The 14,434-nt window shown below is 35.9% G+C and overlaps 1 protein-coding gene across 2 annotated transcripts in view; it reads left to right on the top strand.

Moving 5' to 3' along the window:
* The window catches only part of LOC139114053 (sorting nexin-27-like), a 46,365-nt gene that overhangs the window by 23,295 nt on the left and 8,636 nt on the right, over window positions 1–14,434 (top strand). Inside the window, exons 4-8 of one of the 2 annotated variants that reach the window (XM_070675537.1) lie at window positions 7,925–8,041; window positions 10,231–10,272; window positions 10,884–11,011; window positions 11,430–11,530; window positions 13,877–13,912. In XM_070675537.1, coding sequence (XP_070531638.1) covers window positions 7,925–8,041; window positions 10,231–10,272; window positions 10,884–11,011; window positions 11,430–11,530; window positions 13,877–13,912 — 424 coding nt within the window. The remainder of the gene's footprint in view (window positions 1–7,924; window positions 8,042–10,230; window positions 10,273–10,883; window positions 11,012–11,429; window positions 11,531–13,876; window positions 13,913–14,434) is intronic. The other variant, XM_070675538.1, reaches the window with a different exon arrangement.

Below are 14,434 nucleotides of genomic sequence, written 5' to 3'. Positions count from 1 at the left end.
GTTGGGATATAAACACAACCAATAAATATACTACAGCTTTTCATATATACCTGCACCCACGCAATTTCTAGATCTGTTTCAAACTCGTATCGGCGGCGAGCCTTGTAAATATCCTTCACTGCAATCATAACTCCACCTCCATGTTTTTTCTTCGCCGTCGCTGTAGGTGCCGACTCTCTGTCCCGTCGAAATATATTATACCCGCAATCTGGAAGGACTTCTGCATCGCATATACTACTGTCCAGCCATGACTCCGATACGGTGATGAAATCATAGCTGCCGCCGGCAAAATGCAATTGGAAATCGCGTAATTTGCCTTTTATGCTGGTACAGTTTTGATAAAACAAGCTAAGAGCAGAAGTATTACCAGTGATATTAGTAGAGTCAATAGGACCAGGGTTGGGGAAATGTCTCCAGACAGCATGATAATGATAAAGGTTAAATGAGACAATGCATGCTCGCTCCTTGTCACTGCGGCAGTCCTCCATTTTGTTTCGTCACGCGACCGCTGGGTTTTGCTGAGACAAATGTTCAGTGTTGACCATCGCGTTCACCAGGAGATTACTGTCCTGGTTAGTTGGACTAGGGAGGGTATGAGACTTACTTGCTGGATTATGGGTGTTGACGGAAATGGCAGACTTCAAACTAATGAGTATTGCCAAAACTTGAAGAGCAAGTAGAAGTGCGTGCTTCCCCAAGTTGACGGCCATTGCATACCTCAAATATTTTTATTAGTGCTAAAATTGTACAATATTGAAAGCATTACCACCATGAAGTCATGTCAGTGGAACAGATAATGAGGATCGCCCTCGCAGGAAAATGGAGTTTTGTACATGAATGACTCTGTTGGAAGTTCTGCATTCTTGTTGAGCCAACCAGGGTCAACGTTTTGGTACAAAGTTGGGAAAAGATAGAACCAATAAGAATTCTAGCCAACAACACCAATTTTTGAGTTATTTTATTGAGTTTGGATTTTGAGTTCAAAAAATATCTTATACAGTGTAAAAAGTGTGAAAGAGGCTCCCCACCCTATCCATATGTCAATATGCAAATTTAAATGGCTGGTTTGAAAAAGAGGTTGGGAAGTTATTTTTGGACATCATATCTTGATCAATTATCATATCAGTTCACCTCACCGGACAACAGTACACTAAAGATACCTGGAACAATGTTAATGTGAGGTTGAATGTTTCTGTTGAAGGGAAGTGTTTGTCGTGAAACCTTTACCAGACAGACACAGTGTAATTTCAGCAGATGCAGAGACATTTTTGTGAAAAATTTTGCAAGATACTGTATCTGCAGACGTTTTGAAGGGTTTCCAAGAAAACGTTTTAAATATTGGTGATTCCTTCCAATGAGATGGATACCGCAATGTTTAATCATGCAAGTCTCAGGACAACATCACTGTTGAAAACACAAAAGTGCTGTTATCGAAAAACATATCCTGATCAGAAAGGTTAATTACTATTAAACTGATTGTGTCAGGTTTCAAAGGTCTCTTCCTTCTAAAACAGGTGTTCTCAGTTCAGATATATAAGACAAGTGATCATGATAACAGGTTTTTCACTGTATTCTTGTCAAGGTTAGATAATAACATTCAGCACTGTGATTATGTCCTGTTTTTTGTTGTGCTGTCACATCCTAGCAACTGATGAGATGTAGGGTACATTGCAAACTGACATGAACACTTGACACCATCAGCTGGAATGTAACTATGTCTGGTGGTGTCGCATTTATGGTGTCACAACGCTTCGGCCGTTGTTGGTCTTCCCAGGACATACATGAATATTTTGATGACTAATGTAATCTGTGTGTCATGTGACATTCATTTCCTCTTTCTGATTTAGAAAAAATGACCCCCCCCTCCCAACTGAGGAACTAGGCTATATTAGTTGAACTTCACTGGCTTTTAAGTGTATGCAAACGTAGATCCTACTTCATGATGTAATTGTCAGTTTGTCCTTCAGTAGTTTGCTGTCGGCAATGACATTCAAGGAATTCCATTCCTGTCCAGTGGACTATGGTTGTCAATGTTGACACAAAGCTAAAACACAACAGAGATAGTCCCACAGAGAGAAAATAACACCGTATTGTTTACTTTCACAAGGAATCCTGCATGTTGTTGAGTTTGTTGTCAACTTTTATAGTTTCAGGTCACAAGGTTACCCTGCCATCATCATCAATATTTGTTGCATAGTCTTTGTAAATACAAACATGTTCATATACATATTACTGGCAGGTCAAGTAGGTCTGCTGTGTATGGTACATTAATTATGGAAACATTAATGTATGGCCGGTATCTTGTGACTCGAATGCATTTGTGAAAATTGTGAAAGCGAAGATAGTGTTTGAGGATACAGTTGGTTGAATCAAAGTCTCAGTTGCAACTTGTTCATGCACAAATTAATAGCATTTGCTGAAAAACGTATGACAAATCGAAAGGACAGATCAAGTTCCAGTGTCGTGACATCAGAGCAACAAGAAGCCAGCACTTGGGCATGTTAAATATCCACTGACACAATTCATGTTGTAAATTAATACGGCTCTAAGGTCATATCTGTCAAGTAGGTGAATCTTCATTTCTCATCACCATGAGTGTCATGTAAAAAGATTCCACTGTTAACTTCTCTGCTTGAATTTATTAACTGGGGTCAAAGGTCACAAGGCTGCAACCTTGTTTTATATCCGGTCATATAAAAATTCTTTTCACCTCATGCTATTCCAAGAACCCATATACACAAAGCCAGCAGACAGATTCATAAAATATCACTCTATATGTATGACACTGTATACCCCAAATTGATATCATTTCCTTTTGTTAAAACTGCAAAAGCTATTATCATTATCAGATATCTGTTTTTTTCATGTCAATATAATATGATATTTATCAGGATCATTTCATAACTGCTTCACTCATGAATTTTTCTAAAGTCCCTTTGTATTCTGTGATGAAGTTGAAGCTAAGTTGAGCAATGAGGAGATAAGGTGAAACGTGATTCCTCCATCATAGTGGGAGGGTGCACATATGTAGCACCTCTATTGTCACAATGCACCGAGTGCTAAAACTGTACTGTATTAGAGACGGAACGTTACATATTTGGAGGGGATGGTCGAAAATGGGGAAAAAATCTGTGGGATATAAACTCTTGGTGCAAGATTTGAGGAAGATTAGTATTCATTTATGCAAATCACATTACTGAGCATTGTTTTGATATTAAAATTTTATGCTAATGATTCTTTATCAATATGGAAAATTAACCCTTTGAGCGAAAAAGTCTATTTTTGTCCCCTTATAAAATAAACCCTAGTCAATTTTTCTCAGATTCTTGCCAAAATTTTGAGGAAAAACTGTAGCAAATGAAATGTGATGTCCATTTGGTCCAAAATTATAAAAAAAATTATGGAAAAAGTCATAAATATTGGTAAAATTTTGCACTAAAATTTTTAGCGGGAGAAAATTACAGCGCTCAAAGAGTTATTAATGTACCTCGCATCTTGCATTGTATACCTAAGTTGCTAAATTTTTTGTGGCCGGGGTGACATTCATAAAACAATATTCACATTAAAGTCTGACTATGAATTTATTTTATAAATTTGGAAAAGTATTGCTAGTAAGGCTGTGCAAAATCTGAAAAAAAATAATTTCTCAAATTTTGAAAATACTAGAATCATAAATTGCATGTCAACACCCTGAACACTGCTCCACTTCCATTCCTATAGTTCACAAGCATTGTCATCTTTACATGCAACTTTGAATAGCTGGATGTATACCAAAACACTTCAGGTTATGTAATACTTGTGGGCCTTCAAGTGTTTTGATACCAAAATAGAAGTGTTGCATCCAAGATGTACACACAGTGCTTGAGGGACTGCGATCAGTCCCTTCAAGTGCTATAGTTAGTCGCCGTTTATTGTTACATGTTGGCTATTGTTATTCGGAGTCCTTCTTTGCTGATCTGCTGGTGCCAATCTTTGGACTTCCGGCACAGTGGTATTGATAGGGGTGACCTGTGCATGGACTTGAAAATGTCAAATACTTTTATCATGGAACTGTCAATCATTGGCGCTGGCCATATGGGATTAATAGAAACATCTTTGATTTAAGTTCAGCCCTGTTCTGTCCTCACACTATCGGTCTCATGACTCTGATCAAACAATCAAACAGGTAGTACCCCCGGCATTGTAATTAATATTTTGAAAAATGGTTAAAATAACTCTTGTGCAAATTGAATAAACTCGGCTACAAGGGAGGGGGTCATTGGAACCGCCCTGTGTGACTTTCTTGTTTACAAACAATGTATTTCATGCACAATATCCAGATACATTGAGTCAATTTAGCTGCAACATTTAATTTTTACGATGTACATCATGACGAACATGTTTTAACTTGAATCGATACCTTTGATGCAGTTAACACTGATCGAATGTGTCCCATGCATCTTTTGAGCAAAGTTCCGATAACTCTCTCCCGTTAAGTAAATTGTAAACTGCACACCAGACTCTAACATCTGAGCGTATTGAGCTTATAAACCCCTCTGAGTTTAGTTTGTTAGTTTGTAAAATCTGTTCCTTTTTTTTTGACCTTAATTCATTCCTACATTTTTGGACCATAGGGAGATAATATCACCTTGTCTTGTCATCGGTGATTGCTTTTTTTAAATTAGTTTATTTCAAAACAAATCGTAACAAAAAAACTTTAACTTGAGATACACAGTAGTCTTATCCCAATAATTCAAAACTGATAATTTATACCTTCACTGTATCATGGTACAATTATCGTATATTGAAATTAAAACTAGTTTTCCGATGGGGCTCCTAGACATTTCTAACTCTAATGTTGGTATAGACTCCCTAAGTCAGTCAATATTTTACAACTACATCCCAAAAAGGTGGGGGTTGGGGGGGGGGGGAGGGGCACTGTCCTGAATGCCTTTCCAACAACAGGTGCTCAGGATCCGCATATCACATTTAAGAAAATCAACACCAACCAGGCCAGGAAACAACAAATATTTTGAACATATTGAAGGTGTTTGATTGTTTTTGACAATGAGAATGACAGATATATATGCAAAATGAAAGCATGAGTTTAAAGTTGTGTGATGGAAAAAAAATATTGTCTAATTCTGTATACATTCAACACCTCATAAGATTTATTTGTATGTATCACACAAAAGTTGCCTTGTCTATTTGTCTTTGTGAAGATGTCTACGTCAAGCAGGTCATATTTGATTGATAAATGATCTTTATTATTTGTTTAATTGTTTTTGTAATACGTCATGGCGATATAAAATAAATGGCATTGTTTGGTCAGTCTAAGGCAAGCAGGTCATGTTCGATAGATAAATGATCCTTGTCATTTGTTCATTGTTTTTGTAGTACGTCATGCCCATATAAAATACATGGCATTGTTGTTTGGTCTTCCTAGCACACTGACAATGCCGTGTATTTTATATTGGCTTGACTTATTGCAAAAAAGTCATGCCAATATAAAATACTTGGTATTGTCATGAGCCAGGAAGACCAAACAACAAAATAAAATACAATATAAAAGTACATGGCATTGTGTTTGGTCTTCCTAGCACATGACAATGCCATGTATTTTATATTGGCATGACGTATTACAAAAAAGTCATGCCAATATTAAATACTTGGCATTGTGTTTGGTCAGTCCAGCACGTTTACAATTCCATTTTGTCACAAGTGGTTTGCAATGCAACCTCTCTAGTATGTCTCAGTGTGACGTATTTGTTCTTCAACACCTTGAAAGCCGTTGCGTACGTGCGTGCGTCACATTTCTTTGAATCACCTGTGCTGTTTTACGACCAAGCCATACATGCAGAAGAAATGCACACCGCTTGGTGTAAACTTTAACCTTAGCCACAGTCTGTGTCAATAGTACATATTGATCTGAACGGCCTCTGAATAGCTTCAATCTATTGATCCTCAGTAACATGGCATTGTAAGTCTTGACGCCCAGTGCATGCCATCGACATTCAGTTGTTTTCTGAACAGTACTTGGGTTTTTTGTTTTTTGCTTATTTTGAAATATTTCAAAGTTCACAAAATTCAGCATTCCATAAATTGTCGCAAGCTGTTCTGGTATGGCAGCTAGAGTTGCTTTGCTGTTGTGGATTGCTAACTTGTAAATTTCTTGAGCAGAAAAGATATCTGTCATGGATCTTTTTCCATGGCATTCTGCCAAGGCTGTGTGTGACCACTAGGAGGGAGAGATATAAACTTGAATATTGGGAAATCTCATTACCCAGTCTCTCCAAATTTCTTATTCTTCTGAATTTGCTCATTGACCCGACTTGAACTAATTGTAGGAAATAACAGTCAAATTATAGTGTGTAAATTCTGGCTTGTCACATGAATTTATAACAGTAATTTACAGAAAGCATTTATAGAAGTGGCTTTATTCAAATTGTCATAGCCAGTGGTGTTGTTTTGTATAATACCATCACAGACTGACAGACTGTAATGTAATTCTTTCCCTTTATTCTAGTACTTATTTCATAGTCATGGTCAGTTTAGAGTTTTTACCATCAACTCAAATTTAAGAAAAAAATATGTTTGCAAGAACTCATCAATGACACATAAACATTATTGCTAACAACAGTGCTTGGATAGTTTGTGAAGTATTTTGCCCTGTCTGTGTCTCAGAAGAGAGCACCATGGCCAGTCTTTCAGTGGCTCAGAAATCATTACAACAGAATGGGCCGGCTTTCTGAGACAGCAGTTACAGCTGATCTCAGTAAATTCGTACTTTAACCTCTGTCAAAGTACATTGGAATTCATCAAGTGACACTGTTACAACTCATTTCCATGTGACGAAACTCTGCCCTGCAGATGGCAGAGAGGGTAAATGAGTTCATTTCTGTAAGCCTTGCCCCAGAATCTTTCACTGTTGACTGGATAGAAAGACCAGGTGTAGGCGGCCATAATTTTCATGGCAGCAATATATTTACCCCTCTCAGCATGTTTGTTTGATTTGGAAATAAACCAAGCTTGACCCCACTCTGACAGGAATTGTGAGTACTATCAAAAGTTTGATGTGACAAAATTAACATAAATTTCACATTTGCAAAATTGTATTGTAATATAATTTCAATATGTATCTCAAATATGAGTCATTATCAAAGGCGAATATGCAGTGTACCTTGGCATCTTGCACCGTAAAGCTAAAACACGCTTATTTACAGTAAGTTAACTTTGATTAGGCACCAGGCTTAATGGCATGCTCTGTTGATTTGCAAGATATAGTGAAATCGATTTAATGCCAATATGTTTACATTTTTTCCCCATAAGAGGCATGAAAATCAACATGTAACAGAGTTCAAATCTTTCTTGTTATCTCAAACGAAAAGTATGGTACACCTAGGTTGTGTAAAGTCTCGCTTTTACAAAGGTACAGCTGCTATAACTACAAATGAACAGAATTTATTATTCATGATCACCAACTCCTTCAGGAAATTGAAATCTATTTTAAGGTCTTGTCCCGGTTCTGATATACGTAAATCCCCGGGAATGACGCAAAACATGTCAACTTCATTCATCTTTAGGCACCTGTTGCGATTTTAAATTCTTTTTAGGGGAAATATGAAACTTCTTGGGATGCTGTAACGCAACAATCACTAACTGTAGTATTATATGCAATATATAGATTTGCACCTGTCGTTAAGATGATCAGGACAATCCTCCTTCCATGTAGTAACATGCAAATTCATACATACATGTAAATTTATGTAAATTACATGTAAATTACCCAAATTAGTGGTGTATATTTTTCAACAATCAAGGCTAAAGTATCAAAAAGAATGTTCACATAGCATCTCTTCCTCAAAAATTAAAGTGTTCAAGAAACGGTACAATGACTATGGTGATAAACAATGGTAAACAACGTCTACTGTTTGTTTATTTACAGATCTCTGTATACAGAAATGGTGTTTTGACATCAGGGCAGAGAAGAAATTACTGACAAAAAATGACGAGGCTGCTTTAAAATTTTTGTTCACACAAGCCAAGGCAGACATCAAGAATGGTGAGATACAGTGCACACAGACATTTTAATATTACTTGCAGTGTTTTTGCGTAGGGCAGGGAGCAAATATTGGTAAATGTTTTGTGAACCCTGGTAACATCGTTGCTGTCCGCTATAAAATCTGACAGCATTGATATACCAAGGCGAGACCCGGTAACATTTACCTGCTTACTGCCCTTCACGAAAACTCTAACATATAGTTCATAGACATTTGAACTTTTACCATACTATAAAGAAATCTTTTGGTTTTGTCCTTCCTTCTGAGACAAGGTCAGATACCCACTTCAAATTATGTAGACAGACTGTGTGCAGTAATACACATGTAAATACACAATATCAGTTTATGACACTCAAGGAAAATGACAACCAGATGTCCAGGCAGGTAACTTTGAAAAATATACCTTGCCTCTGAGCTTAGCAAATCAAGATTCATAAATTATTTCCATACTCCCATCTGGCAGGTAATTGGAAATTTCACCTGCCCTGCTACAAATTTACCCACGGCAAGCAAACAATTATTTCCTTGTCAGGTGACAGACTGTCAACAAAAGATACTCTAGGATCAGACTGTGTGGACTAAACTCTGAGTGTTCCTTTGTTACTGGAATGATTGGAAAATATTCAACAAAATTAACATAAAATATGAGATAAAACTTTAGACAACTATTACACTGGCATTGCTTATCAGACTTTCATAGTGCATGAAAAAGATCAAATTTACAAATGACACTTTTATAATCGACCATCCTGTATGCGATTTAAAGTTTTAAAGTTGTAACACAAAGGCTATCCAATGCATTATTTGCCACTGAATTATGCATCAGGTACAGTTTACGTAAGGGTTATCAATCATAAAAGCTGATGCACCAGAGACAAAATTCCTTACTTTTGGTGTCAATCCTCCACCCCCTTCATAATGAAACTCCATAATGTGAAATTGGTTTCTGGTAAACTCTGCTGTTCACTATGCACGGAGAATACCAACCTGACCTCTACACATAGATATAGATAAACAAATTTTATGATTTCACTTTTTCAACATTCCAAGTAGTCTACATTCTTCTGTCAGAGTTTAACTTATGTTTTTTGTGTTGTAGGCTGCCATAATTTTTGTGTTATATTTCTCAACGACGGCAGAAATCGTACAGTACTGCATGGAAGCCATACAATCACATTTAGTTGAGTCCACACATTTAAAACCTAACACAAATACATGTCCCATGTCTGTATTGTCATTCATATTCTTCTTTGAGTTTCTCTCTTACATTCTGCTGTCATGCGGTGCACATAAGATATCATATTTGTCATGGTTTCACAGTCTGAATTTTTATTTTTCTGTTCACCAGAATCCTTATCGCGATTTTGACGCGCACTACAAATAGGGGTCTTACCACCATTCCCCTAAACAAAAGATTACATTTCTAGTGCGTCAGCTATTATAATCAACGTCTCCGTAGTGACTGTAATGTACTACCATATTGAAATCTGAGATTGTTTATTCAATCAGAATTTTTGTGAATTTTCACATAAGTACCTTATGTACCTTATGAATACTTCAGTTAATGTCAGAGATTTACAGCTTTAGACATAAAAAGTGTACCATTCGTTCAATCCTGAAAGGCCATTTTTGCCATCTTTGTGGTAATAAGTAGAAGTAGATTTGTAGCAAATCTTGACACTGATCCAAAGTTGAACACAAGGGGAGCATTGTACAGACTCTCCTTGGTGTAATTTGCCTAGTATTTGTGCGATCTTTACCGATTAAATGTTGGTTATCCTTCCTCTGTCGATTGAAATAACAATAATGATAAGTTGGTAAGTGTAAAGCACCATATATCCACAAAATATTCATAGGTGGCAAACAAGGTGATTAAAAGCAGGCAATATAAAAAATGGAAAATAAAAATTTAGACTCAAAGGCAAAGAATCTGACTAAAAACAAAATTGTAGCTATTGCTGTTAAAAAAAAAATCAGAATTTCAACCACTTTGAGTAAGCAACAATTTCAGATAATCTTTCTGCTGAAATTTTAAAAAAGCACAATTTTCTCTTTTCATATGTGTCAGTCATTGTTATTGGGCGTGGATGTTGACACTAATTTGCATACAAGTTAGATCAGTATGTTTGTTCATCATCTTTCTAAATGGAGAGGTTTCACTCTCTGATAACTGATCTGCTTTCTCTTTTAGGAAAATTAAAACCAACAGAAGAACAGAGGGCAAAACTTGAAGGTGAGTGGATCCCTCTGTAGGCCATTTTCATCAGAAAATTTCAGGGCCACTCTTACTCTGAAAAGAAATTTTTGTAAAGTGTTATTGAAAAAAAAATTCAAATATGACTGATGGAAATAGCTTCCAAAATGTAGAATGTGTTAACTCACTTCCAAAGAAAATTCATGTTTCTGTATATAGTCATAATTTTATTTAAAATACCATAAAATGTTTTTTTCAAATCATCATTCTGTGCTGTTGAAATTGAGATGTAATAATTGATATATTGTAACAGCATTGGATTTACTAAATGTTGCTGGAGTCCAATAACATAAGCTGTGAAGGAACCGTCAACCATTTTTTAGACCTTTAGACGATCTTACGTCTTGGTATTTGCATTGATTATGAATCCCAACAGCCAACCATCATATTCCATGAATTCTGTAAACATAACTGTATAGCCCCAGGAATTCTATGCTGAATTTTTAATTTTTAATACTGTTCGCCCTAAAAAATATCAGGATGTAAGGTCATGGGTCATACGAATGACCAATTCTCAATCTTTCAGTTTTGAAAATTTTCCCGTTCACTGTGCCTTCTTAAAAATCAATTGTCTTTTCTGTTATTCACAGAAAATTGCGACCCACAGTTCCCGGTTCCGCTCCAATATATAAATTTGTGCCAAAATTTAGAAGATTATACCTCAGCCATTATCAGAAACTGTTCCATACATAAGGAATTCACAGCCAAGAGTGTATCGGTAAGGATGACACTTATTGCTTGTAGAGCGTTGACTTCTGGGATAGCTGCAATACGGATGATTCATCACCATATCATGTGATCAGCTTGGTGGCCAGACCTGTGCTGTGGCACCAGAAGTCTGATAGAAATAAGTTAATGTACGCCACTTCAACCAGTTCACCCCAGTTCCTTGTAAACTGGTACCGCCCATGATCAGTATTGATAACAATTTGTTTTTTGTGAATCCATGGTGGGGAAAGGGTTAAACTTTATAACCAACTGAAAATGATGAGAGGTATATTACAAATTTCTTTCATTCTGCGCGTGATCATTGACAGTTGGGAATATTTTGTTAAACGTTACCTATGAATATAATTTTACAATATTTAAATATTCCAAATGTTTCTAAAATGTTGTATATGTGAAATTTCTTGCAGATACCAGAAGGGGCACAAGTTACAATTGCAGCGACACGGCGAGGTTTAAGACTTGAACTTACGAACAAAACTTGCTTTGTTTCATGGAGAAAAGTTAAAAGGTGAGTGTTAACTTTTTGTTACAAGTGAAAGTTCAATTTTGTTTTTAACAGTATGAGAGGACTGTGTTAAGGATTTGACAATTTGATGTCTATCCACAAATACAAGTTGAAAGTGTTATAACATTAAGGAAGTGCAGGAGCCATTATTAAGTTTGAAACGAAATATATAAAAATTTAGTTCACCTTTTTTTTCTCTATTTGCTTGATGCTTTTTGTGCAATGTTAAGTTTTCCTTGACCTCCAGAGTTTTGTTGATTGACAATTTACAAATTATACTTTAAAATGCAAAACTTTAGAGGTTATTGAATTAGAGATTTTCTTCCAATATTTGTAATTTGATAAATTACTTCAAATATTTTTATGTAAAACTAAATTGATGCAATATTCTTTAAATACATTTGTAAGTGTATTATCAAGATTATATTAGGGTATAATTAGTGAGCTCTTCCACCAGTACGATTCTACTGTACCCCTCATGGTGTGGTTTGACCCAGAGTGTATAAACGGGGAGTAGGGACAGAATTTGTGAAAACGTGCCGTGTTATGGCATGTTTAATATGTTAATCATAAATATATCCTTTCAGTTAAAAATGTTAGTGCAACAATCGGTGAAAAATAAACTAATAGAAATATTGTAAAATGATAAATGCCACATGCTGATTGTTTCTATACAAAATGTAACAGGTTGAATCATAGAAAAATTGTGGTTTTGTTCGTAGATGTCAGACATGTTATTGTCCCATTTGTGAACCGTAAATGTGTCTGTGTAGACAGCATCAGTAAACACTATATGCAAATACACGTAGCTGTATACTTTCAGAAAGTCTCAGATTTGGCTTTTTGGTCACTGTCATGTAGGACATATTGTAGTAGACAATACATTTCTGACTAATATTACAAAAATTTTAGATTTCAGATAAACCATTTGAACAGACAATACTATTTCTCTCTACATATTGATGTGCATATGTCTGTCTAGTTTTATAGTCTTTTCTCTCTCTGTAGCACCATGATGCCTCGTAATATGTCTGTTTGTCTATCCATTTCTATGTTTGTTTGTTCTCTTTTGTATCCTCTTGTCGCAATCTGTCTAGAGCCCTAGATCAGTATCTAGCTGACCAGTTTCATGGCTCTGCAAGCCCAGGTGTTATGAAATTTGCATAGCCACAAACTGGCTTGATTGACCTAGACTATATTCTAGTCTCCTTCTTCATATATTAATGATTTTATGTATGGAAAATATATCATGAATTTTCCATCAAACTAAATGGTGGATTCATGTTATGTACCATATGAACCAAATTTATGTATTTTCATAAGTATTCTTTGATCAGTTTTCACACCGTGATTTTGTCTGCATTCCTTTACGTAATACAAACCTTTCCTCTCTTTCTCACACATAGATCTTGGGAATAGTTGGTCTACAGAGCAGAAAAAATGTACCTTTTTGCAAAAAAAATATTCACATGACAGGGTACTGAAAACAAATGTTGACTTCTGCCAAACGTCAAATCTTTGAAGACAGAAAAACTAAACCTCTCACCACCATGGTTTGGCTTAAATCCAAAATTGGGATTTTTGACTTGTTTACAGAGAATTAGGATGAACAGGTTAAGTTTGGATGTCCTCATTCTGACCACCAGCTCTTTCCAAGATCAAGGATTCTGCTCCAAATTTTTATGTTACAATGTTGTAATGCATTTCGTATATTGAAGGAGTAGCTTCAGATAAGCAAAAATTCATACTTCCTTGTTTTGATAATAATTTTTTCATCGCTGTATGTCCATTCTATCCCATTCCACAGATGAGGTTGTTCTTCCCGTGTTTCAGTTCTGTTTTTTTTGCGATGTAATTTGTCAATATTTTGAATTGAAATTCAAACTATGGCTTCGATAGTAATCTGGAAATACGAAAAGATCTTCATTTCACTGTCAGATCATCAGATCACCTAGAAATTTACATGAAGTATTGACTTTCAATTTGCTCATCTTTGAATGTCATACTGCATGAAATTGTTTGTGGAGAAATTAAAAATGTTTGTATGTGTAATTGAAAATTCATAGGTAGAGATAGAGAACATCAACCAATTTGTTGAACCTTTCACCACCGTTTTACTTGACATAGGTTAAATTTTTTCATAAAAAACAATAGGACTCTTCCAAAATTTAGCAGTGAAAGGGTCAATCTAGTACCAGCTTTCCCTCTTTGTTTTCTATGCGAAGTTCCCGATCGTTGAATGCTTCTCAAAACTCCCTGCGGGAACAGTACAAGTTGATGTTAAAATTTCACCACCATAGTAAGTCAAAGTTTGAAAAATTTGTAATATGCTGCTTTCTTTCATCCCAGTATTTACACAGGCAAATGTGGGGAGTCTAACTCTAGGTATGTTTGTTTGGTTTCCATCTCTCCAAGTGATTGTTGTGCAGTGCTGACAACAAAACTAGCCACAGATATAGTGTTCTTTTTTTTCTTCCCACTCTCAATTTTTCTTACCCATTTGCTACTATGCATTGAGGAACTTTAACAAAAAAGACTTGCGCTTTGCTCTGTTTTTCAGTAATCTTTCATCAAGCTTGCTTCAGTTTTATCCAAGGCTAGACTGGAATGGCTCATGTGATACTCATGCGTGTGATTACAGCTGGTGAAATGAGTTGTCGGCCATGTTTGATTTTCATGTGCCATGGTATCATGAGAATTCTATATGACAGTTATGATACTAATGAAAAAAGTTACCAAGTGTGGCTGTTTGATGCTTTTTTGAAAGGATGATGGTGTTGCAGGGTGGTAAAAAAAAGTGGGTGCTTGGTATAAAACACAAGACAGTTTCTGTCTGCCATGGTGTGTGCAAAAAGACAACGGGTGTGCCATTGGGTCATTATAAAAGCACAATAACTATAACTTTCA

Source organism: Ptychodera flava, chromosome 16 (assembly GCF_041260155.1).
Source record: "Ptychodera flava strain L36383 chromosome 16, AS_Pfla_20210202, whole genome shotgun sequence".
In the NCBI taxonomy this organism is placed as follows: Eukaryota; Metazoa; Hemichordata; class Enteropneusta; family Ptychoderidae; genus Ptychodera; species Ptychodera flava.
Note: the sequence above shows the minus strand (reverse complement) of the source record. Positions and strands in the feature narration are given on the sequence as shown.